The sequence below is a fragment of the Carettochelys insculpta genome, chromosome 17, assembly GCF_033958435.1.
Source record: "Carettochelys insculpta isolate YL-2023 chromosome 17, ASM3395843v1, whole genome shotgun sequence".
NCBI lineage: Eukaryota > Metazoa > Chordata > Testudines > Carettochelyidae > Carettochelys > Carettochelys insculpta.
Window position 1 is genome coordinate 32,984,726 of NC_134153.1, and position 23,544 is coordinate 33,008,269.

The window sequence follows — 23,544 nt, forward strand, 5'->3', positions numbered from 1 at the left end:
TGCTCCCACTCTGCACCCCGCCGTCAGCTCTGCCCCACCCCTACCCGCTCCCCGGCCCCCTCTCCTGCTCCCACTCTGCACCCCGCCGTCAGCTCTGCCCTACCCCTACCCGCTCCCCGGCCCCCTCTCCTGCTCCCACTCTGCACCCCACCGTCAGCTCTGACCCACCCCTACCCGCTCCCCGGCCCCCTCTCCTGCTCCCACTCTGCACCCCGCCATCAGCTCTGATCCACCTCTACCCGCTCCCCGGCCCCCTCTCCTGCTCCTACTCTGCACCCCGCCGTCAGCTCTGCCCCACCCCTACCCGCTCCCCGGCCCCCTCTCCTGCTCCCACTCTGCACCCCGCCATCAGCTCTGATCCACCTCTACCCGCTCCCCGGCCCCCTCTCCTGCTCCCACTCTGCACCCCGCCATCAGCTCTGATCCACCTCTACCCGCTCCCCGGCCCCCTCTCCTGCTCCCACTCTGCACCCCGCCGTCAGCTCTGCCCCACCCCTACCCGCTCCCCGGCCCCCTCTCCTGCTCCCACTCTGCACCCCGCCGTCAGCTCTGCCCCACCCCTACCCGCTCCCCGGCCCCCTCTCCTGCTTCCACTCTGCACCCCGCCGTCAGCTCTGACCCACCCCTACCCGCTCCCCGGCCCCCTCTCCTGCTCCCACTCTGCACCCCGCCGTCAGCTCTGCCCCACCCCTACCCGCTCCCCGGCCCCCTCTCCTGCTCCCACTCTGCACCCCGCCGTCAGCTCTGACCCACCCCTACCCGCTCCCCGGCCCCCTCTCCTGCTCCCACTCTGCACCCCGCCGTCAGCTCTGCCCCACCCCTACCCGCTCCCCGGCCCCCTCTCCTGCTCCCACTCTGCACCCCGCCGTCAGCTCTGCCCCACCCCTACCCGCTCCCCGGCCCCCTCTCCTGCTCCCACTCTGCACCCCGCCGTCACCGTCCGCTCCCCTCGCCCCCGGCTCGCCCTCTCAGCCCATCCCCCACCCCGCCCCTCACCCCGGCAGCGGCCCCGGGCGGGGCGGGATCGGGTTTCACATCCTGCAGCGGCGGCGGCCGTCGGGCAGCGGCGGGACATGGCGGAGCGGTAAGTGCGGTGAGCCCGAGCCCCAGCCCCAACCCCGGCCCCGGCCCCGGCCCCGGCCCCGGCCCCGATCCCCGACGGGCTGCCCGCACCTGTTGATCCCGGCCGGCTCCGGCGGGGCCCAACGAACCCCCGGCTGCAGCGCCTCCCATTGGTGGGGGGCCTGCACCTCTCACCTGCCCCCGGCCGTACCCCGCCCTCCATGGGTAGGGGTCCCTTCGTCTCCTTTGGTAGGGGATCCCCACTCCTCTGCCCCCATTGGTAGGGGACCCTTCCCGCCCACGGCTGTACCCTGCCCTCCATGGGTAGGGGTCCCTTCCTCACCAGCTGGACTCTGTCCCCTTTGGTAGGGGATCCCCACTCCTCTGCCCCCATTGGTAGGGGACCGTTCCCCCCCCCCGGCTGTACCCTGCCCTCCATGGGTAGGGGATCCCATCCCCCCCAGCTGGACTCTGTCCCTCATTGGTAGGGGATCCCCTCTTCTCTGCCCCCATGGGTAGGGGACCCTTTCCCCCTGGCTGTACCCTGCCCTCCATGGGTAGGGGAGCCCTTCCCCCCCAGCTGGACTCCATCCCCCATTGGTAGGGGATCCCCTCTTCTCCACCCCCATGGGTAGAGGATCCCTTCCCCCCCAGCTGGACTCCGTCCTCCATTGATAGGGGATCCCCACTCCTTTGCCCCCATTGGTTCCCCCCCCCGGCTGTACCCTGCCCTCCATGGGTAGGGGATCCCTTCCCCCCGAGCTGGACTCCATCTCCCATTGTTAGGGGATCCCCACTCCTCTGCCCCCATTGGTAGGGGACCCTTCCCCCCCAGCTGTACCCCGCCCTCCATGGGTAGGGGATTCCTTCCCCCCTCTGTACCCCACCCTCCATGGGTAGGGGATCCCTTCCCCCCAGCTGGACTCTGCCTGCCATTGGTAGGGGATCCCCTCTCCTCCGCCCCCATTGATAGGGGATTCCTCCCCTCCTTGTGACTGCACCCCATCCCCATTGGTAGGGATCCCTTCCCCGCATGGCTGCACCCACCTCCATTGGTAGGGGATCCCTCCCCTCCCCCCCCCATTGGTAGGGGTTCCCTTCTTCTGGCTGCACCTCACACCCTTTGGTAGGGGATTCCCTCCCCCGTCAGTACTCTGTCCCCCATTGGTAGGGGATCCCCTTCCCCATCCACCAGTGGAGCAATGGGCAGGAATCCAAAGGGACATGCTGACTGTCAATATGGTAGGAAAACTTCCTGAGCCTGGTCTGCGTTAGGCCAGGGTGTGCACCACCCCACAACACTCGAAGCCTGGGCAGTGAGGAATGGGCTGCTCTCAGGCCCGTGGCCCACGAGCTCTGTTGGGTGTTGTGTGAAAGAGGAGATCCATCAATGCCGAGTGGACTTTAAGGATCCCTCCTGCTTTGGCCTATAGGGGCCCAGGTGAGAGAGAGGAGGTAGACAGAGACCTTTGGTTTGTGCCCAAGGCCCTGATCTGCTAGGATGTGGGAGATCTGGGTTCCACAATAATGACCCCATCGTGCTCCCACTCTGGCCTCCTAGGCTATGTCTAGAGAGCAGGCACTAATTTTGAGATACAGTGGTATTTCGAAATAACTGCTTGTGTTTCTGCAACATGCCGGTTGTCGCACAACAGTTTTTGAGATAATGGACTCTCTATCCCAGCATCTCTCTACACCTCATCTCATGAAGAGTGCAGCGCTGTTTAGACAGCACCACATGCTGAAATAGCCTGTTTCAAAATCTACTTGAAATAAGCTACGCAATTTGCTCAAGTTATTTCGAGCTTATGGCACCATGTAGACATAGCCCTAGAGCACCCCTATCCATAAATGTTTATGTTTTATGGTGTGTATGGAGAGCACCACCACAATAGGGGTAAGATCTTGGTCTATTTCCTCTTTGCCCTATCTGCTACCCTGGCATGCTGGGTTAGCACAGGAGCAGGGTTGTTCTGTTGATGATCAATAGAATTCTGTTAGTGTGTAGCTGTAGCTGGTTAATAGTCTGTAGCTTTACAAATAACAAGTGGTCTTCTAGCACCTTAGAGCCTAACTGGGTTTCGCAAACTTAAAACATTCACGTACCCCTTTTGGGACTTTGGCCTTATCAGTATACCCCCTCTCCTAGTGCTGTCCCAGTGCTTATTTCCTGATTTTTGGTGATTTATGTTCTGCGGTGTACCCCTTGAAATCCTTTTGTGTGCCACCAGTGGTACGCATGCCATGCTTTGGGAAATGCTGTATTAGGTCATGAGCTTTCCTGGGTAAGACCATCTTCTTCAGACGGTCAGAGAAGAAAGGAGTGAAATAGCTGAAAGCATTGACATTTATTTAAATGGAGTCTTTGCAGTAACACCCACCTGAGATGAAGGGTGCAACACATCCCCCTCAGGATGCAAAATTGCTGCAGGCTACTTCCATGGTCTTTGTGATAAGTCTGGACAGAGGGGCCAGCATCTGGATGGCATTTGGCTTGCTTTGAGTCCAGTGCCCCTATGCTAGGGGAAAGGGCCCTATGGGGTGAGTCTCACTCCATGCCTGCTCTTTATTGAGGGTTTATGGCTGAGATAGTCCTCTGGGTCCCCCATTCTAGTATCTGACATTCAAAGGGGCTTGCACTAACTGCACCTTGCACACTTGGTGCAGAAAATCGTTCTGGTTTGTTTGCCATTGGCATGCAGCTTTGCCTACCATTGTGTTCTATAGAGCAGGACCTTGCTTTGCATTTGTCCTTTAGCTGTTTGACACCTCAGTAAAATCAATGGGCCAAACTTACCCCTGATGTAAGCCTAGTAATGTCAAGGGCTAACTCTGGACTAGGATGTTTACATTCACATGTGGTCCATCTGCCCCACTTTGGGAGAGAACTTTTGTTTACGCCACATCTCATGTGGTTCTGTTACTGTCAGACTGGCCTTTGTCTTCACCGCCTGCTTACAGTAAAATGTTTTACTTTGTGCCAAATGGAAGGGTTAAGGTTGAACAGGGCACTTGCCTTTGCCAAGGGGGTTTTACATGATTTTCTCAGCTTTGATCAGGAGTTAATCAATGATCATCCATGTGACTTAGAGCCTACTTTGCCTGGGTCACAGACTTTGGGGTGGAAGGTTGGGCTGGTTTTATACGTGGTTATTGCTGTCTAGCTTTCTTGCAGTCCAGTAAAACTGGAGGTGCTAATGCTTGTGCAGGAATAATTTTCTGTGTTCTCTTTGCTGGAAGGATTTTTAATTTCACCCCTAGACTGGCTGTTCTTTGTTCATGGGATAAGTATTAAAGATCTGCTGTTTACAATGAAGGCGGATGCCCAGGAGATCCAGTTTCCAAAAATGCATTGTGCTCCAAACTTGGGGTTATGTCGCACATCCCGTGAGTAACCCCATTCAGACAGAATCCTCCCTGATCACTTTTTGTGTTTATGTGTTGACATGAGAGGCTGGCAGAAATACTGTCATTCTATAGGGCCTGGCCACGGTAAGCTTTGTCATGCTAATTGCTTATGCATTGGTCCAGCAGAATTGCTTCTTTTGAGACGTGAGTCAGCTGTAATTATTTGATCTTCAAAGGAGGAATACAGGTCATCTGGCTTCTCACCACCTACTCACATGAGAGGAGGTTGTGCTGGCATTTTGGTTGGAGTGGCTGTTTTCTCCATTATTAGCGCAAGCTCACTGGAGGAGTTCTTCAACGCTTCTAGGAGATTTTACTAAGTCTTTCTTAAGTATTTTCTTTCTCTTCTTTGTGTAAAATGGGGTTTCTATCCCTGAGAATAGAAAGCACTGGATAGTCCACAGGGAAACACCCCCCACACACACTCTTTTGAGACTAGTTCAGATGGACCAAGCCAGATAAAACCCTAGAGCAAAAGAGCCAAGGTGCCATAAGAGCTTCTGCAGCAGCTGTAGGTGCAGGTGGTTGTTCCTCTTGCCAAACAAACATGCAAGGACATTTAACTGTCAGATCTCAAACAGTATAAAGTTGCAGGTCCTTCATTTCCTTGGACAAACTGGAAAAATAAATAAAGTAGCCAAGACTTTGAAATTTCTCCAGATTGCCTCAGGCCTGTGTGAAGGTATGCAGGTGTGCTCACACTTGTTTTCCTAGCAAATCCTGTGAACCATCATTGATTACCTTTGGTTGTTTGTGTTCTGCACTTTATCTACTGAATTAGGCAGTGGCATTGTGGCTTTGTCATCCCACAAGATGGGTGAGGTAGTATCTTTTATTGGACCACCTTCTAATGTGTCTGAGCCTACACAGAGCTCTTCCTCAGACCTACAGACAAAAGATAAATACCTCACCCATCTTGTCACTCATTAACTCCACTCGTTCATTAATTCCAACTACTGAACAGGCAGGGCCACTGCTTCCTATTATCATAGAATCATAGAAAATCAGGGTTGGAAGAGACCTTGGCAGGGGTAATATGATTCCTTGGATCCAGGCTGTTAGAAAGTGATACTGAGATCACAGTGGATTATAGGAATGCAAATTTTGGAGCCAGGTTCCTCTCTGGGTGGTCTGCATGCCTTTTGTACTTACAGTGAATGGGTCTGTAACTAAAACAGATAGATGTGCTAGCCTCCACTGTACTTATACCAGCTACAGAAAAATATATGTCTATTTGGGGTGTCAAGTTCTATAATCAGAAAAATGTTGTGATCATTCTTGATCTGAGGGACAAAGGAATCATGGTGCATGGATAAAAGAACAGTTACTTTTGTGAGCTGATTGGCCAGAAGGTCCCTGTATGTTTTGAAGTACAATGCATGGTTGTGCGGAAATGATATTTTTCCTTTTTTACTAGATTCTGGTGTCTCTTGTTTGTGGCTGAACTTCAGCTGGCTTGCCTATTGTATTGTTTCTTGGGTGGCAAATGCCCCTTATAGGAAATAGGGCTGTGTGTGGAAAGCTGTCATCTGCCTCTCTTGGTCTGGTCCTGCTAGTCCTAGAGATGGAGTGGGCAGGGTTGTTGAATTCTGCTCTTAGGTAGATGAGTAGGGATGGGCTCAGAATGTGCCTTGCCCCTGGGGTCTGATTGCCCTTCAGCCTGATCCATGGATGGCACCCAGCGCATACTGCTGGAAGAACAGCATTCACATATCTCAAGGATCACCTTCAAAGTCAGGAAGCAGTTCTGTAGCAATTTAAAGACTAACAGTATAATTTATTAGGTGATGAGCTTTTGTGGGACAGACCCACTTCAGATCTGGAAAAAATCTTGGAATTATGATGAGAAAGCTCATCAGTAATTAATTATATTGTTAGTCTTTAAAGTAGTACAAGACAACTTTTTTGTTTTGTGAAGACAGACTAACACAGCTGCCTCTCTGAGACTCTTCAAAATAATGGAATAGCTCCTGTGATGTCACTGCATCTCATATTCTTGACTATGATTTCATTACCCAGAGCTGATTCTAATTCTAACCCTAGGCCTAATTCGTCACTTGTGTAGCAAATTGTTATGCAAACCTTTTCTAGAGAATGTGAGTAGATTTAAGCTTGAAATGGGTAGAAACTCAACCCAAATTACCGGCCTGTCCTAGACAGCAGGGTGATTCCACAAGTGAAAATTCAAGCATAGTTTGAACATCCTGAGGTACTCTCATTCAGGTAGTCTGATTTAGGTAAGTAATCTGGTATAAATTCCTGGGGAGATAGATACTCTGATTTGTGTTTGAATGGCTTAGTTTGTTTTATCTTAAACTTGTTCATAATTGTCTTGAACTGAAACATTCTTGGTTTAAATGCAAATATGATTGTCCATGCAGCCTCTGGGACTGGTTTAACTCAGCTGATTTAAAATGACACCTTAAGATGGGTCTACTCTGCATTCATAGAATCACAGAACACTGGAGTGGAAGGGACCTTGAGAGTCCAGTTCCCTGCCTTGACAGCAGGACCAAGCACTGTCTAGACCATCCCCAGTAGATGTCTATCTAACCTGCTCTTAAATATCACCAGTGATGGAGATTCTTCAACCTCCCTACAGCAACGAAGGGTCCTGTGGCACCTTATAGACTAACAGAAAAGTTGTGAGCATGAGCTTTCGTGAGCACAGACTCACTTCATCAGATGCTGGTCTTGGAAATCTGCAGGGCCAGGTATAAATAACCAGAGCAAGGGTGGGGATAACAAGGTTAGCTCAGTCAGCAAGGGTGAGGCTTACTACCAGCAGTTGATCTGGAGGTGTGAACACCAAGGGAGGGGAAGCTGCTTCTGTATTTAGCCAGCCATTCGCAGTCTTTGTTTAAGCCAGAGCTGAGGGCATTGAATTTGCAGATGAATTGTAGCTCAGAAATTTCTCTTTGGAGTCTGGTCCTGAAATTTCTTTGCTGTAGGGTAGCTACTTTTAAATCTGCTACTGTGTGGCCTGGGAGATTGAAGTGCTCTCCTACGAGTTTTTGTATATTGCCATTTCTGATATCTGATTTGTGTGCGTTTATTCTTTTGCATAGAGACTGTCCAGTTTGTCCGATGTATATAGCAGAGGGGCATTGCTGGCACATGATGGCATAACTTATATTGGTAGATGTGCAGCTGAATGAACCCACGATGGTGTGGCTGATCTGGTTAGATCCTGTAATGGTGTTGCTGGTGTAGATATGTGGGCAGAGCTGGCAATGAGGTTTGTTGCATGGATGGGTCCCTGAGTTAGAGTGACTGTGGTGCGGTGTATAGTTGCTGGTTAGGATTTGCTTCAGGTTGGCAGGTTGTCTGTGGGCAAGGACTGGTCTGCCTCCCAAGGCCTGTGAAAGTGGGGGATCATTGTCCAGGATGGTTTGTAAATCCCTGATGATGCGCTGTAGAGGTTTTAGCTGAGGACTGTAGGTGATGGCTAGTGGTGTTCTGTTGGTTTCTCTCTTGGGCTTGTCCTGTAGTAAGAGGCTTCGTGGCACACGTCTGGCTCTGTTGATCTGTTTTTTCACTTCCTCAGGTGGGTATTGCAGTTTCAAGAATGCTTGGTAGAGATCCTGTAGGTGTTTGTCTCTGTCAGAGGGGTTGGAGCAAATGCGGTTATATCTTAGTGCTTGGCTGTAGACAATGGATCGTGTGGTGTGTCTGGGATGGAAGCTGGAGGCATGAAGGTAGGCGTAGCGGTCAGTGGGTTTACCGTACAGGGTGGTATTGATGTGGCCATCGTGTATTAGCACCGTGGTGTCCAGGAAGTGGATCTCCTGTGTGGACTGTTCCAGGCTGAGGTTGATGTTGGGGTGAAAGTTGTTGAACTCCCGGTGGAATTCCTCCAGAGTCTCCTTCCCATGGGTCCAGATGACGAAGATGTCATCAATGTAGCGTAAGTAGAGACGGGGTGTTAGTGGACGAGAGCTAAGGAAGCGCTGTTCCAGGTCAGCCATGAAAATATTGGAATATTGAGGGGCCATGCAGGTACCCATAGCTGTGCCGCTGATTTGAAGGTATGTATCGTCGCCAAATCTGAAATAGTTGTGTATGAGGATAAAGTTACAGAGCTTAGCCATCAGATGTGCTGTAGCATCATCAGGGATACTGTTCCGGACAGCATTTATTTCATCTTTGTGTGGGATGTTGGTATAGAGAGCCTCTACATACATGGTGGCGAGGATAGTGTTTTCCAAGGATAGGATAGTGCAGATTTCCAAGACCAGCATCTGATGAAGTGAGTCTGTGCTCACGAAAGCTCATGCTCAAAACTTTTCTGTTAGTCTATAAGGTGCCACAGGACCCTTCATTGCTGTTACAGATCCAGACTAACGCGGCTACCCCTCCTGCACTTTACAACCTCCCTAGGCAATTTATTCGAGTGTTTAACCACCCTGACAGTTAGGAAGATATTACTAACATCCAACCTAAACCTCTCTTGCTGCCATCTAAGCCCATTGCTCCTTGCCCTATCCTGAGAGGCCAAGGAGAACAATTTTTCTCCCTCCTTGTAATGCTATTTTAGGTACTTGAAAACTGCTATCATGTCTCTAAGGCTGCGTCTACACTACGAGTTAAAATTGAATTTAAAGGAGTTAGCGCGATATTGAAACATCACTGTCTTCACTGTAAATACTATTAGCTTGATTTAGTGAGCCCTAATACCGATAACAAAATCTTGATATTATCGGATGTGTATAGGGTCAATTATGAATTTAAAATTTTGAATAAAGGCTAGTGTGGAAGCACCATGTCTTTATTTTGATTTAATTAGCCTCCAGAAGTATCCCACATATATCCCACAAAGCTACACGGTAATCCTCCATGTGTGGCTGCTTTCTCCTCCGCTGCTCTCCATCCAGATGAGCAGGAAGAAGGTCACAGGAAGCCCATGAATTTTTGATTGAATTAGAATTAGAATTTGAATTCAGCAGCTCCCAGGCCCGCGAATATAAAGGGCACCCATAGTGAAAAAATTCCTTTGCCCGTCGCATCGCACCACATCAGTAGCAATTGCATTGGTAGCCATCTCCTGCAAACATGAGCAGTCAGAGTAGTGATCTGCCTAGTACTTCTCAGTCTTGCAAGAGAGCCCCAGAGTGGACCCATTAGGAGATTCTGGATCTTTTTACAATTTGGGGAGAAGAATCGGTGGCAAAGAGACTTCAGGTGGCCGAGAGAAATTTGGCAATCTATGAGCAGATGTCATGCGAGATGACCGCCAGAGATTACTCATGTGACTCTACTCACTGGAGGGTGAAGGCAAAAGAACTCCAACAGGCCTATCAAAAAGTCTGGGAAGCCAACTAGTATGCAGACTTGCCACAGACTTGCCACTGTTATGAACAGCTGCACATGCTTATGGAGAGCAACGCCACCATGGAGCCCGGCATGAGTTACCACACTTCGGGAGGCACTGGTCTGAAGTCCAAGCTGAGCCAAGAGAAGCTGGGTGCCCCGGGGGAAGAGGCTAACAGAGAAGAGGAAGAAGGCAACGAGCAGGGGGGTGAGGAAGTTCTTCCCAAGAGCCCAGAGCTCTTCACCATAGACCTGCTACTAGTTACCTCTAGGCTGGTTCCTGAGCCCCCCTGGACCAAGCTTTTTCAGGTGAGTGTTTATTCTGCGTGCTACAAGCGGGTTGTGGGTGGATATAGGTTTGGATATGGGTACAGGTTTGCTGTGGATCTGTGCCCCTCAAAACAATGTGTTAATGTTTCTTGGGGTGGAGCGCTTTTCCTTTCTGGAGATCTCAGAGGCCTCATGCATGCACTCTTGTATTTTTTTCATGAGGTTCTTGGGCAGGCCTGACTCTTTGCAGCTTGCACAGTACCACACCTTGCCATACCAAGCAACCAGATAGCGATCCGTTGTCGTGGCGTCTCACAGCATTTTAGCAAATTTTCCAGGCTTGTGGTCACACAGCATGAAGATGTCTTCTTTGTCCATATCTGTTAGTCTTAGGAGGGCGATATCTTCTTTGGCAACCTATAGGCGCATGGGAATTTGCATCAGATTTTTTTTACCATGCTTCCTGCCCTTTTACATTTCCCTGGAGCAGCTGGCGGGTGCGCCATTCCCCACCACCCAACATGTGTTGCAGGCTCTGTGAGGCTTCTCCCCTTCCATGTCCCTTTCCACCCAGCATTTCTTTTTACTTTACAGGGATCACTCATGCCATGCAACTGCTGGGCTCTGCGTGGCCTCTCTCCCCTCCCATGTCCCTGTCCATCTGGCATTTCCTTTTACTTTACAGGGATCTTCCATGCCACATGGCTGCCGGGTTCTCTGTGGCCTCTCCCCTCCCATATCCCTTTCCATCCATTTCTTTTTGTTTTACAGGGTTCCCCTGCCCTTCCCGTGGACACTTGATGGCTTCCCCTGCTTTGTGGCCCTCCCTCTTTCCCCAAATAGTGGACAATTGCTTATAGCTTACCATGTCCACAAAGAAATGTGCTGGATAAGTGATGCTAAATGATGTATTGTGAAATGCACACTTAGAATCACATCCTTAATAAGTCTTTAGTGTTCTTCAAAAAAAGAAACTTTCCCAGATAGTAGACACAGAGACCCATTCATTCCGTATGAAAGCACATTGTGTGAATTGTATCTTTATTTTGATCTTCACTTTCCAACTGCCATGCCCACAATGGGACACAGGTTGAGAAAGAAAAAAAAGATGTAAGCAGGATCTCATCCTGCAGTACATGGAGCGAAATGAAGCCAAACACAGTGAGCTGACCAAGGACAGTTTTGTGGTGTCATAGTACAGCTTAGTGGCATCAGAGTCAAGCTGAATTTCAGCAAAGAATGCTTGATTTACCGCAACAGCAAGTGGCAAAGCAGAGTGAGGCTGCAGAAAACAGAGTGAGGCCGTAGCAAAGCTTGTAATGGTAGTGACAGAGCAAATGGACATCCTGTGCTCCCTGCTGCAGGTGCAGAAGGTCTCCCAACACAGCACTGCAGGAGCCAATATATGCTCCCCCGAAGACAGGTCGACCACCCCCTGTTGTTGCAGTCCCTGAATGCAGGGAGGGAGGGCCAGGATAGCCCCTGCTGTCTAGCCCCAAGGGCCACTGCAAAAGGTTAGTCAAGCACCCATGACAATGCTTCTTTTCCCTGCCACTTAAACCTCACCTTCCCCAAAATAAAATCATTCCTTTGAGCTCGGTGTGATTTTGTGGTGTGCGGGAGTGGTAGGGAACACCAATCATTGAGGGGAACTGGGCAAGTTGCGGGAGGGCTAATGCACAGCTGTTCACCGCTATGCCCAGGTCCACAGAGGACATGTGGCACAGGGAATCTGGCGGGTTGGGGGAGGACTGAAGGCATAGCTGCCCACTGATATGCCAACGTCCACAGAGGACACACGACACAGGGAACCTGGGAAGGATGGGGGAGGGATAAAGTCACAGCTGCCTGCTGCTGTGCCCAGGTCCACAGTGGATGTGCGGCTGAGAGAAGCAGGTGGGTTAGGGGAGGACTGAAGTTAAGCTGCCTACTGCTGTGCCCAGGTCCTCAGCGGATGCGTTGCTGAGGTTGACCGGGCTGGTTGGGGGAGGGCTGAAGGTACAACTGCCTGCCACATGCATTCTACTTACTGCAACGTAACCCCCTCCCACCAAGTAAAAGCATTCATTCATTAAGACACGGTATAATTTATTGGCATTATGTAAGAGAAATATGTTGGTAGCATGTGCATTACAGATCATTCATCAATCTATGTTTTAAAGTGTCCCTTATTTCTGCTGCTTCAGTGTGGTTATTGGTGAATGGTTGTGTAGGTGGTTGCAAGTAAGCCCTGCCTATGGCCTCTGCTTCAGAATTTCAGGTGGTTGGGAAAGTGCCCTGCCTGGATTACAAATATTATGCAAAATAACACACAAGGAAATCATGGTGGGGACATTAGTTTCAGAAAAGTCCAAACTTGTCAATAAACATCTGAACCTCACTTTTAAATGGCTCAAGGCACATTCCACAACCATTCTGCACTTGAGTCTGTGATTGAAGTTTTCCTTCCTGTGGGCCAGGGCTCCTGTGTAGGGCTTCATAAGGCAAGGGTTGCTGCACTTCAGGGCGGAGGCCAGCACATCACAAGGTTCCATAAAAGTGGATATGTGCATGCAGCCACTGCTGGTCATCTCAGGACTCCAAAATGATGTGGTCCCACCAGTGCGTGCTGGTCTCATGAGCCCAAAACCGCTGCTCCTCTGTCAGCAACACATCCAGGGCAGTCAGCAGTTGTGAGTTCTTGGACTGCTGTTGTGTGATTTCCTCTACAAAATCGTCGTCATCATCATGATACTGAAGCATCACTGAGCTTTGTAATTGAAAGCAAAATTGCATGACAGCCAGTGTGGTTGACCAAACAATGTGCGCCATGAGTTGAAGCTTTTGGGTATGCATGCGTGCTCTGGCGGAGAAAGTGCTGCTGGAAATGGCATGATCTCCAGTTTGTTTTTGTGCTGTCATTGGGTGTTCTGAATTCTGGGACAGTGCTTTGCATTTTGGGATTCAAACATGAAACACCCCCAAGCAACTGGGGGGTACCCACAATGCACTGCTCACGCTGCCAAGCTTGCATAGGGCAATGGGGATGCAGAAACTCAACGTGGAAAAATGGTGTGTCGAATTTCAAGAAGCTTTGTGGACATTTAAATTCGAATTCATAAGACCAGGTTAAAAATCAAATTTATTAAAAATCGAATTTATCTCGTAGTGTAGATGCAGCCATAGTCTTCTCTTTTTTAAACTAAACAAACCCAGTTCTTTCAGTCTTTCTCATAGCTCATGTTCTCTAGACCTTTAATCATCCTTGTTGCTCTTCTCTGGACCTTCTCCAATTTCTCCACATTTTTCTTGAAATGTGGTGCCCAGGACTGGACACAGTACTCCAGCTGAGACCTAATGAGCACTGAATAGAGCAGAAGAATGACTTTCCGGTCTTGCTCCCAACACTCCTTTTAATGCATGCCAGAATCATGTTTGCTTTTTTTTTTGCAAGAGCATCACACTTTTGACTCACATTTAGCTTGTGATCCACTATAACCCCAAATCTCTTTCTGTAGTGCTCCTTCTTAGACAGTTGCTTCCCATTTTGTATGTATGAAACTGATTGTTTCTTCCTAAGTGGAGTACTTTGCATTTGTCCTCATTAAATGTCATCCTGTTTTTCTCAGACCATTTGTCCAGTTTGTCCAGATCATTGTGAATTCTTACCCTATCCTTCAAAACAGTTGCAACCCCTCCCAGCTTGGCATCATCTGCAAATTTAATAAGCATACTTTCTATGCCACTATCTAAATTGTTGATGAAGATACTGAATAGAACATAAGAACATAAGAATGGCCATACTGGGTCAGACCAAAGGTCCATCCAGCCCAGCATCCCATCTGCCGACGGTGGCCAATGCCAGGTGCCCCAGAGAAGGAGAACAGAAGACAATGATCAAGTGATTTATCTCCTGCCATCCATCTCCTGCCCTTGTTCTGAAGGCTAGGGCACCATACTTTATCCCTGGCTAGTAGCCATTTATGGACCTAACCTGCAAAAATTTATCAAGCTCTTTTTTAAACCCTAATAGAGTCCTGGCCTTCACAGCCTCCTCGGGCAAGGAGTTCCACAGGTTGACTGTGCGCTGTGTGAAGGATCGGTCCCGCTGCGGTGTTCTTCCCAACACAGGAATATTAAAAGTTATTATATTGTGGTCACTATTTCCAAGCGGTCCAGTAACAGTTACCTCTTGGACCAGATCCTGCGTTCCAGTCAAGACTAGATCGAGAATTGACTCTCCCCTTGTGGGTTCCTGTACTAGCTGCTCCAAGGAGCAGTCATTTAAGGCATCAAGAAATTTAATCTCTGAATCCCGTCCTGAGGTGACATGCACCCAATCAATATGGGGATAATTGAAATCTCCTATTATTACTGTGTTTTTTATTTTGATAGCCTCTCTAATCTCCCTTAACATTTCAGCATCACTATCACTGTCCTGGTTTGGTGGTCGGTAATATATTCCTAATGCCATATTCATATTAGAGGAATGAATTGTTATCCATAATGATTCTATGGAACATTTTGATTCCTTTAGGATTTTTACTTCATTTGATTCTATATTATCCTTCACATATAGTACCACTCCGCCACCCGCACGACCTGTTCTGTCTTTCCGATATAATTTATATCCCGGTATGATAGTGTCCCACTGATTGTCCTCATTCCACCATGTTTCTGAGATGCCTATTATGTCAACTTCCTCCTTTGATATGAGGTACTCCAGTTCACCCATCTTATTAGACAGACTCCTAGCATTAGTGTAAAAGCACATTAAAAAACTACCACTATTTATATGTCCGCCTTTCACAGACGCGTTGGATTTTTTTATATGCGATTGTTTCACATCTGATCTTGCCCATATATTATTTCCCACATTCCCTATCTGACTAACTTCTAGGGAATCCCTATCTATGGAGCCTCGTGTAAGAGAAGTCTCTGTCCGATCCAGGTGCTCCCCCACACCAATCGGCTTTCCCCCACCTCTTAGTTTAAAAACTGCTCTACCAATCCCAAAACAGAATCCTGTGGAACCCCACTTGTTATGCCCTTCCAGCATCACTGCGAACCATTAATAACTAGTCCCTGAGAATGGTTATCCAGCCAGTTATGCACCCACCTTATAGTAGCCCCATCAAAGTTATATTTGCCTAGCTTATTGATAAGATGATCATGTGAGACTGAAGTCATGCCTTACTGAAGTCTAGGTATACCACATCCACCACTTCTCTGTTATCCACAAGACTTGTTATCCTGTCAAAGAAAGCTGTCAAATTGGTCTGGCATGGTTTGTTCTTCATAAATCCATGCTGGCTGTTACCTTTCCTGGCACAGAAGTTAAACTGACTGGTCTGTAGTTTTCTGGGTTGTTCTTTTTTCCCTTTTTATAGATGGAATCTCTTTAGCAGCACAAGAATAGCAACAAGAAGAGCAGACTGTTGAAGAAATCTAGCTGTTAGACCTTGTGTCTTATTCTCTGAGCCCCTGCACTGTCTTTTCTAAAAGGGCTTGATGCCCAGGCAATTATTTCATAGCAATAACTCAGAACTTTAGGGCCCAGGTTATTAAATTATGCATGAAAGCCCTGGGTCTTTGGGAAACTCTCAACATCAGATGCGGCAAATGTTGTTGTGGTGGAAAATGAATTACCAGTTCCAAGAACAAGCTCTTCTGCTCTGCCGCAATGGCTTCCTATACTAGTATGTCCTTTTCTGCTACCTTCATGGCTCTCTGTCTGGACTAGCCAATTGAGAGGAAATGCTGCAGACCTTCAGATTGCATCAGATTCTCTAATGTTTATTACTTGTTAGTTTTATTTAGTTTTCGTTGCCTTTGTTCAAACAGAACAAAATTCTATGTGCTTTTTTGTAAGAGGCAGATTTACTCATTTCTTTGAAAGCGTTCCAAGCATTGCGAGCTCAAATAGTAGCAAAGTCACTTGTTATTTATAATATATAGACTAGAGCAAACACTGGGATCTGGTTTCAGCTGTATTCGTGGAGAGGTTTTTGTATGCAATTCTTATTTTGTGTATAGTGGATGTTAATGCTAATTCGTGTGTGTCATGATGAGCAGCCTCAAGACTCTTTTCACCCTTTGGAAAACTAGTTTAAATGTTAAAATGGTTTCTTCCACTTTTGAAAAGAGAAACCTTAAGCTCAAGCTGCGAACACTACCTTCAGGAATCTTATTGCCATTTGATTATTTGTATGTTTTACACAATCCTACCCCCTTCAGTTTTCTGATGACTTTTTAGAAACACTTTCTATGTTAAATTTTGATCCATACATGGAGCATCAGCAACACATTGGGTAACACAGCAGCAACTAAAGCTCTGAGTAGCCATCTATGTGCTATGCAGCAAAAGTCACTTTCTCCCCACTTCAGAAAACAGTGTGTCTCTCCGCAAGCAACTGAGAAAGGAAGGCAGAATCTGCTGCTAGTTTGCAATGTAATGTCCATGTGTTCTTGGGTAGTAATTACTATTCCAAATGGCTTTACTACCCAAGAACACATGGACATTAAATTGCATACTAGCAGCAAATTTCTCTAAACTCAAAATGCAGTGGTGCAGAACTGCTGCTGCAAGCTGCCATACAGTACTGACTATGGGGGCTGCCTTTAGCAGCTCCACTACATTCCTACCCTGGGAATCCTTTAATGCACAGAAATCCATCTCCAGGAAGAGACCTAGGGCCACACATTGTCATTTTTAGGGACTCTGCTTACTCGTTAGCACCTTCTCAAACTTTAGAGGATTTCAGCTCATTCCTTTCTCATGAGGTGCTAATGTTTTTAGGCCATGTCCTCTACTTGTCTGAGTCACAAATATCAAAACAAAAAGCAGTCAAGTAGCACTTTAAAGACTAGCAAAATGGTTTATTAGGTGAGCTTTCGTGGGACAGACCCACTTCTTCAGACCAATAATAAAGAAGTGGGTCTGTCCCACGGAAGCTCACCTAATAAACCATTTTGCTAGTCTTTAAAGTGCTACTTGACTGCTTTTTGTTTTGATAGTGTATAGACTAGCACGGCTTCCTCTTTGTTGCTAGTCACAAATATGAAATTTCTACACAGAGCTTCACACTGCAGAGCAACAGGGAATTTTCTAAAGAAATAAGTCAGAATAAAAACAAGTCATTGGTGCTTCATTCTCCTGGTTTTCTTCTTAGTGCAGAGGCTGATGGAATGGCAGCTCTTAACAGAGAGGGGTGCCTTCCCTTTAATTTTTTCCATCTGGGAGGGAATAAATTGTATTATGCACACCAAAGCATGTGCAAATGTGCATGCACCACCAATACAGATACAGGCTGCCCACTGGAGGTGGCTGTGGTCACTCTGCTAATCACCTGGGCAGCACCTGAATTTCTCTTGGACGGCCACCCAAGCACTCAGCTTACAGGAAACCCTTCCTGCTCTACCTGCCACAATTCCCTTTCATTTTACTTGAGAATCTAAATGCTGGTTTGATGCTTTTCCATGTTCAGACAATACAACATAGACTTAGCATCACAAAAGTCTGTAGGAAATAGATCTTGCTGTTGCAGAGATCAGAGTTCAGTTTTTGGTGCACAGTAGTTAGTTATCTGCCACAACTCACATGGATATTGGGGTGAATTGGAGGTGTCTGGATGTGTTGGGTATCACAGTGTTTAGCTGGTAAGAGAGAGGAGCTGACATTGATCTGGATGCATGTGTTGCCTGACCTGGATTTCTCCTTGATTTTTGGTGATTGTGGTGTCAGGAAATACACCAGAACAATCTTAACTCTTCAGTTCACCAAATTTTGCCCTGTGAGCATAGTCTAAGTTGAGCTGTATTCCAGGGACTACCCTGCTCAGCAAGAGCCAAAGGCAAATCTGCTGCCTTGGCCCCTCCTGGGAATCAACCCAGAACTGAGCTGAGACCTTGGGAAATGAGGCAGGGCATGTGTGGGACTGCAGAAGGACTGGAGTCCAGAGTCTGCCAGTTGTTTTAGGCAAGTCATTCTTTGTGCCTTAGCCTCCACATCTGCAACCTAGTGAGAGCGAGAATGCATAGACCTCCCTTACAATGCTGTGGTGAGTCATAAACCGTAGTCTGCTCTGCAAATTGACTCTTACAATCACCCCTTCATACTCCTCCAGTAGGCTGGGTGTCTGAGTCACCTTTGCTGCAGGGAGAACCTTACCAGGCTGCTGTTTTCTAGACTACATGTTATATGTGACACTCGAGAAAGTGGTGCTGGTCTTTGCACTCATCTCAACTGCAGAGTCTGTGTGGCAGGGCAGTGTTAGCATGATGACTGCTGTTTGCCAGACTATGCTGCAGTTATGTACCTGGACATAGTCCCCCTGTCTTTGCTTTCATCCTCTGCTAGGGGTCTCCAATCAAGAGTGTAAATTAGCAACAGTTTGTTACCTCATTCAGACTCTGAGGCTATGGTCCAGGCACAAGACAGAGGTAACGGCTGGGTTCTTCTCACAACAAATTGTGCCATCTCAGACCAACTTCCTCTCTTCCAAGGGTGATTTCCTTTGTTCCATGGGACTGTGTTTGCAGAACCCCCTGGAGAGGATCAGTATGGTCCAGGAGACTTCCATCCTCACTCTGGAGTGGTTACTAACAGACTGATACATAGGACGCCCAGGAGGCCATTCGTGTGGGGTAGAAGATGTGAATTGGTTAGTGTTTGTAAAGCATTTAATGGCCGCCTTTTAGATGGAGCCACCAGAGTGCAAATCATTCTTTTATTCAGCAGGAGTTTCTCAACACTGTGCAGGAAAAGGTGAACCCTTTACTTCAACTCAAATGCTGAGGGGCCCCAGAAGGGTTTTCCTTTCCAAACAAAAACTGATTTGAGCTGCGCTGGTTTGTTTTTGAATGTGTAAAGTTCACCTGGCTCTATGACTCAGTGACAGCGCAAGTGCTGCACCTAGACAATGGATCTATGATTGCAGCCAAGGCCTGGTGTGGCTTCAGCGGAACCTTATTGATAAGAGCTTCAGAGGGACTTTTGCCCTATGCTCATAGCCATGCCTGAGGCCTGGTCTTGACTCCGTCACCACTGAGTGCAGAAACTCTGAGGGGTCGGGATTATGTGGGAGACGTAATGTGCTCTGCTCTTGGGAAGGACACCAACTTCAGCTGATGCCAAGAAATGCGAATGGATGCACATGGTGAAATGGAATAAGAACTGCACACAGATCCCCTGTTAGTTAATTTCCCTCGGGTGCTACTCAGAACAATTCTGTATTAAGTATGCAGACTTCAGAGGCTTCACAATAGACCTGCTCTGCGACAGTGAGGTTCAGAGTGGAGGCCTCTGTTGAGGGGAGGGGTGGCATCCTGACATCAGCATACCTCACCCCTCTTCCTGCTCCCCCGCATAGCAAGCAGGGGGCTCCCCCAAAGGAGGGCAGTGGGGAGAGGGGCAGCAGAAGTCCTGCTGTCAGCTGCCCACCCCATGCATAATTTAAAAGGGAATAGTCTCAGAGAGGACAAAAGGGAACTTAGGGGAGCTGATGGGAAGCTGCCAGCCTATTCCAGTTCCAAGCCCCCAAGAGGACAGGCTACAAGTACTGGACAAAGCAGCAGGACAGATGATGTTATAAGGGGAGTACTACACAGCTTTAAACAAGCTTACACTCCAGTAGATAAGCAATGTAACAGACAATGTTAATCAGGCCAATGGTAAGATAGGAGTTACTGTAAGCGCCTTTAGTTCAGGTAGTGAAGGGGAGCTGTGAAAGTTATTTTATACTTTATGGTCTGCTGGCCTTTAATTTCTGGATTTCTAGCAGCAGTTCTGCATTAGGTTGCAAATGATATTAAACTGATGGTCTTGCCTTGGTTTGTCTTCAGAATGTTTTCCACCAAAGCAAAATATCTTAATTCTAATGAGATCTGATTTAAAATGTTTGAGCCCTCTTCTGCATTACAACTTAAAAAGCAGCTGAGGCCATTGCAGTTGGATTCCTTCCATATGTCTACTAAGTAGAGTTACAGTGTTTTCTTCTGTAGGCAGGCCCCTCCCATCTAGTGTGACTCAGTTCAGTCCAAGCTGTAATTTAGATGTCCCCATGGGCACTCCACTGTGGGTGCTGGGCTCATCCTAGCACCACAGATCGGAGACTCTTCAAAGCTGTATCTGGCCAGTCTGCGCACGCACTGCTGCCTCATCTCTCCATTCACGCTCTTTTGATCATGTGCGCAGATGGCCTCAAGCCAGTTCCTCTCAACTACCCCAGGCTGCAGACACAGCTAACTGCTTCTCCTCAACTTGATGTTGAGACTCAAAAACTCTCTAATTTTCTGTATATAGTTCTTCTTCCTTACATTCCTCAGTTGCTGTTCGTTGTTTCCTTTAAAAAAAAAAAGTTACTGTTGTTATACTTAAACCTTTAAAGTTGGACCATAGTTAAAGTTAAGCTTTTGTTATGTATTCAGCTAGCAGTTAAAGTTTGGACTTCATTCTCTACCATTTATTGTTTGCCAGTTACACAACTGCAGCAAAAAAAATGGGCTGCGTCGAACTCTCTCACCACGAGTGGCTCACAAGGTTTTAAAAAATGTGAACAGTGCCGCGAAACAATGCCTGCTTCAGATGGTTACTCAGATTGCATAAGGTGTCTGGGAGAGGGCCGTGTCTCTCAAAAATGTCCACACTGCATGAAACTAAAGGCCAGAGCTTGGCGTGACTGAGAAATGCGCCTTAAAATTATTTTATTTGACAAAGCTCTTCAGCCTTCTACCAAAGAGACCATGAGAGTCCTGGAACAGCTTGCAGGTAAGAGTAGGGCCTCCTCCACAACCACTGTTCCTGCCAAGAAATCTAAAACTTCACCGACCCGGTCATTGCCTGCTAAATTGCAGAGCACCCCTGAGGTAATAGTAAAGCCTGGCACCTCAAACACTGCCTCTTTAAGTTCAAAGGCAGCCGTGAGTGGCAAAACGACAAAGTCTGCGGCACTGACACCAAAGTGTTCAGGCATGAAGCCCTTGGAATCAAAGTGCAGGTGTCTTCCTCCAAGCACCCAGTTCCCAGCGTGTCAGCACCGACCTCATCCTTGGCACCGACCATCACTACAGCAGCGATGTTGGCACTGACAACAACACTGGTGCCACCGGCACTGACTTCTCTGCACCAGTCTCTGGCACTCCCGTGCCATTGGCACTGGAAGCCCCTCACGATACTGCACTGAGAAGGTACCTGCTAAGTCACTGAACTTGGGACCCTTCTCTGCGTTCGCTGTCACTGACGTCTTCCCCAGCATTTTTCCCATCTCCGATGGTTCTGGCACCATGATCTCCCCCTCTGCAATCTGGAAGGCTAGGGAGGCATAGTCCATGAGACTTACAAGCTATGCCAATTGCCCTCCCGCTTCTTAACTCCCGCAACAGGGTGTACCACCATCATCCGTCACCTTCACCATCTCCATCCTCCAGGATGTCCTACAGATCATTTTGTTCACATCGCAGGGATCCTTCCTGGGACTGGCATAGATGCTCCTATGAGTCGATGCAATCCCACCACTCCAGCAGCTGCCACTATCATGACCACGTCCAGCTTTATTCTCCTCAACTATACTCTCCCACATGGGAAGCATTTGACAGGTCTCGATCGCAGGGTCACTCTATGGCAGGCTACGTCTCTCCTCAACTGTCACTGGTTTTGGCCCCATCGCCACTGCCACAGTCTCCATCACCCCACAGATTGAAAGTGGAAATGGCGCTCGCATCGGACATAGAGGAGCAGGAGCCTGCTGCATCTCCCCCTGGCCAGTCATCATTGTCACCTGATGAGGCTGTCATTCTGGGAGACATTTTGCCCCAGATGACATAAAGCAATTTAATGAATTATTCAAAAGGGTGGCTATTAACCAGGACGTACCACTTGCTAAGGTGCAGGAAAAACAGTGCCGACTTTTAAGGAAGCTACAGCCAGTGCAGTCTTCCAGAATAGCCATACCCATGGAAGAGGACATTTTAGAGGTGTCCGATAACATATGGCAAACCCCTGCTTCAGTACCTCCCACTAACAAGCAGCTTGATAAGAAATACTTCCTCCCCCACATAGATGATGGAGTTTCTATTCGCACATTTACAGTCAGACTCACTGGTAGCAGACGTAGCACTTCATAGATCCAGCACACCACAATTCAGGGGAGCGACAACAGACAAGGAAGCCAAAAGACTCCACATCTTTGGCAGGAAGTTTTATGTTCTTCAGCTACCCTCCTGCTCCAAATAGTGAACTACGTGGCTCTCCTCTCAAACCATGACTTTGACAGCTACGCTAAATTGATGCCACTTCTGGACTATTCACCAGAGTGTAAGAGGCCAATCCTTAAATCAGTGGTTAAGGAGGGCTATACCACAGCCAGGACAGCTGTTCAGCAACCCCTGGATGTAGCAGAGACAGCAGCAAGAGCCGCAACCATACCCAAGCAGCTGCAGGCGAAAGTTGAAGACCTGTCCTTTGATAAAAAGAAACTATTTGCAGAGAATACTGGTGCTGTACTTCACTCTAGCAAGGACTCTTGAATGACATTACGCACTCTGGGAGTGCATACCTCTCCCTACAGGAGATGGCATTACCACCCCTACAAGAGATATTATGAAGCTGGTTTTTACAAACACAGCCTTACCAATCCTCTAGGCAAGCCTTACAACCAACCCTGCTCTCAACAAAGGCTGCAAAGGCATAGAAACCAACATGGTTGTAACCAACATTCTCAGTCTAACGGACAGCAAATTTGACTTATTGGTAGAAAGCAGCAACATCGTCGATGTCACCTCCTAACCTTCCAGTGCGTTTCACCACCGGCTGAGGCCCTTCTTTCATCAGTGAGCCGCCTTCACCACTGACAGGTGGGTTCTGGAGATAGCACAATCAGGCCACACCATTCCATTCATCTTCATCCCACCTTCCAGACCACTCATCCCATCCCTCTTCAGGTACCCCTCTCATGAGACTCTACTGTGTGAGGAGGTGGACCATCTCCTATCCATAGGAGCAGTGGAATGAGTTCCCCATGACTTCAGGGACAAAGGCTTCTACTCCCACTACTGTCTCACACAGAAGAAAAGTGGTGGTTGGAGACCAATACTGGACTTGTGTCTGCTGAATTGATAGGTGTGAAAGCAGTGGTTCAAGACGGTGACCTTGACCTCAATAATCCCAATCCTAAACCTCAAAAATTGGTTTGCTGCTCTCGACCTCCAGGATGCCTATTTTCACATCACTATTCATCCGGCTCACAGACAGTTCCTATGGTTCACCATAGGGATGGATCACTTCAATCCAGGGTCCTTCCATTTGGACTCTCAACAGCTCTCAGGATGTTCTCTAAAAATCTGGTGGTAGTGGCAGCTAATCTGTATCGACAGGAGTCCTGATATTCCCCTACCTAGACATCTGTCTAATAAAATGCCCGAGACCTACAGAGACAGCACGCTTGGTGCACATTACATAGTCAGTTTTTCACTCTCTGGGCACTCCAACCTGCACAGTATCTAGAGCTCACTGGGGCT

The 23,544-nt window shown here is 48.0% G+C and overlaps 1 protein-coding gene across 4 annotated transcripts in view; it reads left to right on the forward strand.

The window, feature by feature from the left end:
* Positions 1 to 1,025: 1,025 nt before the first annotated feature.
* LOC142022025 (rho GTPase-activating protein 39-like) overlaps positions 1,026 to 23,544 on the forward strand; it is a 119,996-nt gene continuing 97,477 nt past the window's right edge. For 2 of the 4 annotated variants that reach the window (XM_075011430.1, XM_075011432.1), the window contains exon 1: positions 1,026 to 1,084. In XM_075011430.1, coding sequence (XP_074867531.1) covers positions 1,074 to 1,084 — 11 coding nt within the window. In that variant the 5' untranslated portion in view covers positions 1,026 to 1,073. Of the gene's footprint in view, positions 1,085 to 9,932; positions 10,090 to 23,544 lie in introns of those variants that run through there. The other 2 variants (XM_075011433.1, XM_075011431.1) reach the window with 2 other exon arrangements.